This window comes from Sinocyclocheilus rhinocerous, unplaced genomic scaffold (assembly GCF_001515625.1).
Source record: "Sinocyclocheilus rhinocerous isolate Xijiao unplaced genomic scaffold, SAMN03320098_v1.1 scaffold3662, whole genome shotgun sequence".
In the NCBI taxonomy this organism is placed as follows: Eukaryota; Metazoa; Chordata; class Actinopteri; order Cypriniformes; family Cyprinidae; genus Sinocyclocheilus; species Sinocyclocheilus rhinocerous.
The window spans coordinates 88,326-89,447 of record NW_015629036.1 but is presented as its reverse complement, the minus strand read 5'-3'; the positions used below and the strand labels follow the sequence as shown (position 1 = coordinate 89,447).

At 40.7% G+C, this 1,122-nt stretch overlaps 1 protein-coding gene across 1 annotated transcript in view; it reads right to left on the bottom strand.

The window, feature by feature from the left end:
• LOC107738578 (melanocortin-2 receptor accessory protein 2B-like) overlaps window positions 1-280 on the bottom strand; it is a 3,902-nt gene extending 3,622 nt beyond the window's left edge. Inside the window, exon 1 of the mRNA XM_016550342.1 lies at window positions 277-280. Coding sequence (XP_016405828.1) covers window positions 277-280 — 4 coding nt within the window. The remainder of the gene's footprint in view (window positions 1-276) is intronic.
• Window positions 281-1,122: the final 842 nt, after the last annotated feature.

Sequence of the window (1,122 nt, the reverse complement as noted above, 5' to 3'; positions counted from 1 at the left end):
GATCCAAACAAACACAGAGAGCTCTGGAAAAAAATTAAGAGACCACTTGAAAATCCTCAGTTTCTCTGGATTTATGATTTGTAGTTATGTGTTTGAGTAAAGTGTAATTTTTGTTTTATTCTGTAAACTACTGATGACATTTCTTCCAATTTTTAAATAAAAATTTTGTTGTTTAGAGCATGAAATGACAATTGGTTGAAAAAACAAAGATGCCATGTTTTGAAGAAATGTTATCAGACCTTTACAGGATAAAACATATTAACATTTTACTCAAACCCATACCTAGTAAATCCAGAGAAACTGAGAATTTATAAATATAACAATGTCTTCTGAAGCCATAAAGTTCCTGATGTGAGGAGCAGAGCTAATGCAGCGCTTTCACTGAAAGCAAAAGAGCATCAGAGAAATGCAGGAGGACATCAAATGAGTTCCAGCAGACGATGCATCAATCCGCCGGCTCTTTCTTCATTAATACTTCAGATTTAATATCCTGTGAGTCACAGAGAATATGAGGCTTCTGCAGGAGGATTGTTATGAAAGAGAACATTAATGCAAGAGAAAGTCTTCGTGACTCATCTTCACTGTGTGACCTTCATTTAAGGTCCTCTCGCTCGGAGCGGAGACGCAGATATATAAGAGTTCATGGAAAATAGAGGGAAGATCCTCTGGAGGATCATATATAGAGACGATTCGAAGTACATGAGCATAACATGAAACCAGCACTGCCTTATGAGTGAGTGTGTGTGTGTGTGATTGAGTGTGTATGTGAGAGAGTGTGTGTGTGTGTGATTGAGTGTGTATGTGAGAGAATGTGTGTGTGTGTGTGTGTGTGTGTGTATGTGAGAGAGAGTGTGTGTGTGTGTGTGAGAGTGTGTGAGAGTGAGTGAGAGTGTGTGAGAGTGAGTGAGAGTGTGTGAGAGTGAGTGAGAGTGTGTGAGAGTGAGTGAGAGTGTGTGAGAGTGAGTGAGAGTGTGTGAGAGTGAGTGAGAGTGTGTGAGAGTGAGTGAGAGTGTGTGAGAGTGAGTGAGAGTGTGTGAGAGTGAGTGAGAGTGTGTGAGAGTGAGTGAGAGTGTGTGAGAGTGAGTGAGAGTGTGTGAGAGTGAGTGAGAGTGTGTGAGAGTG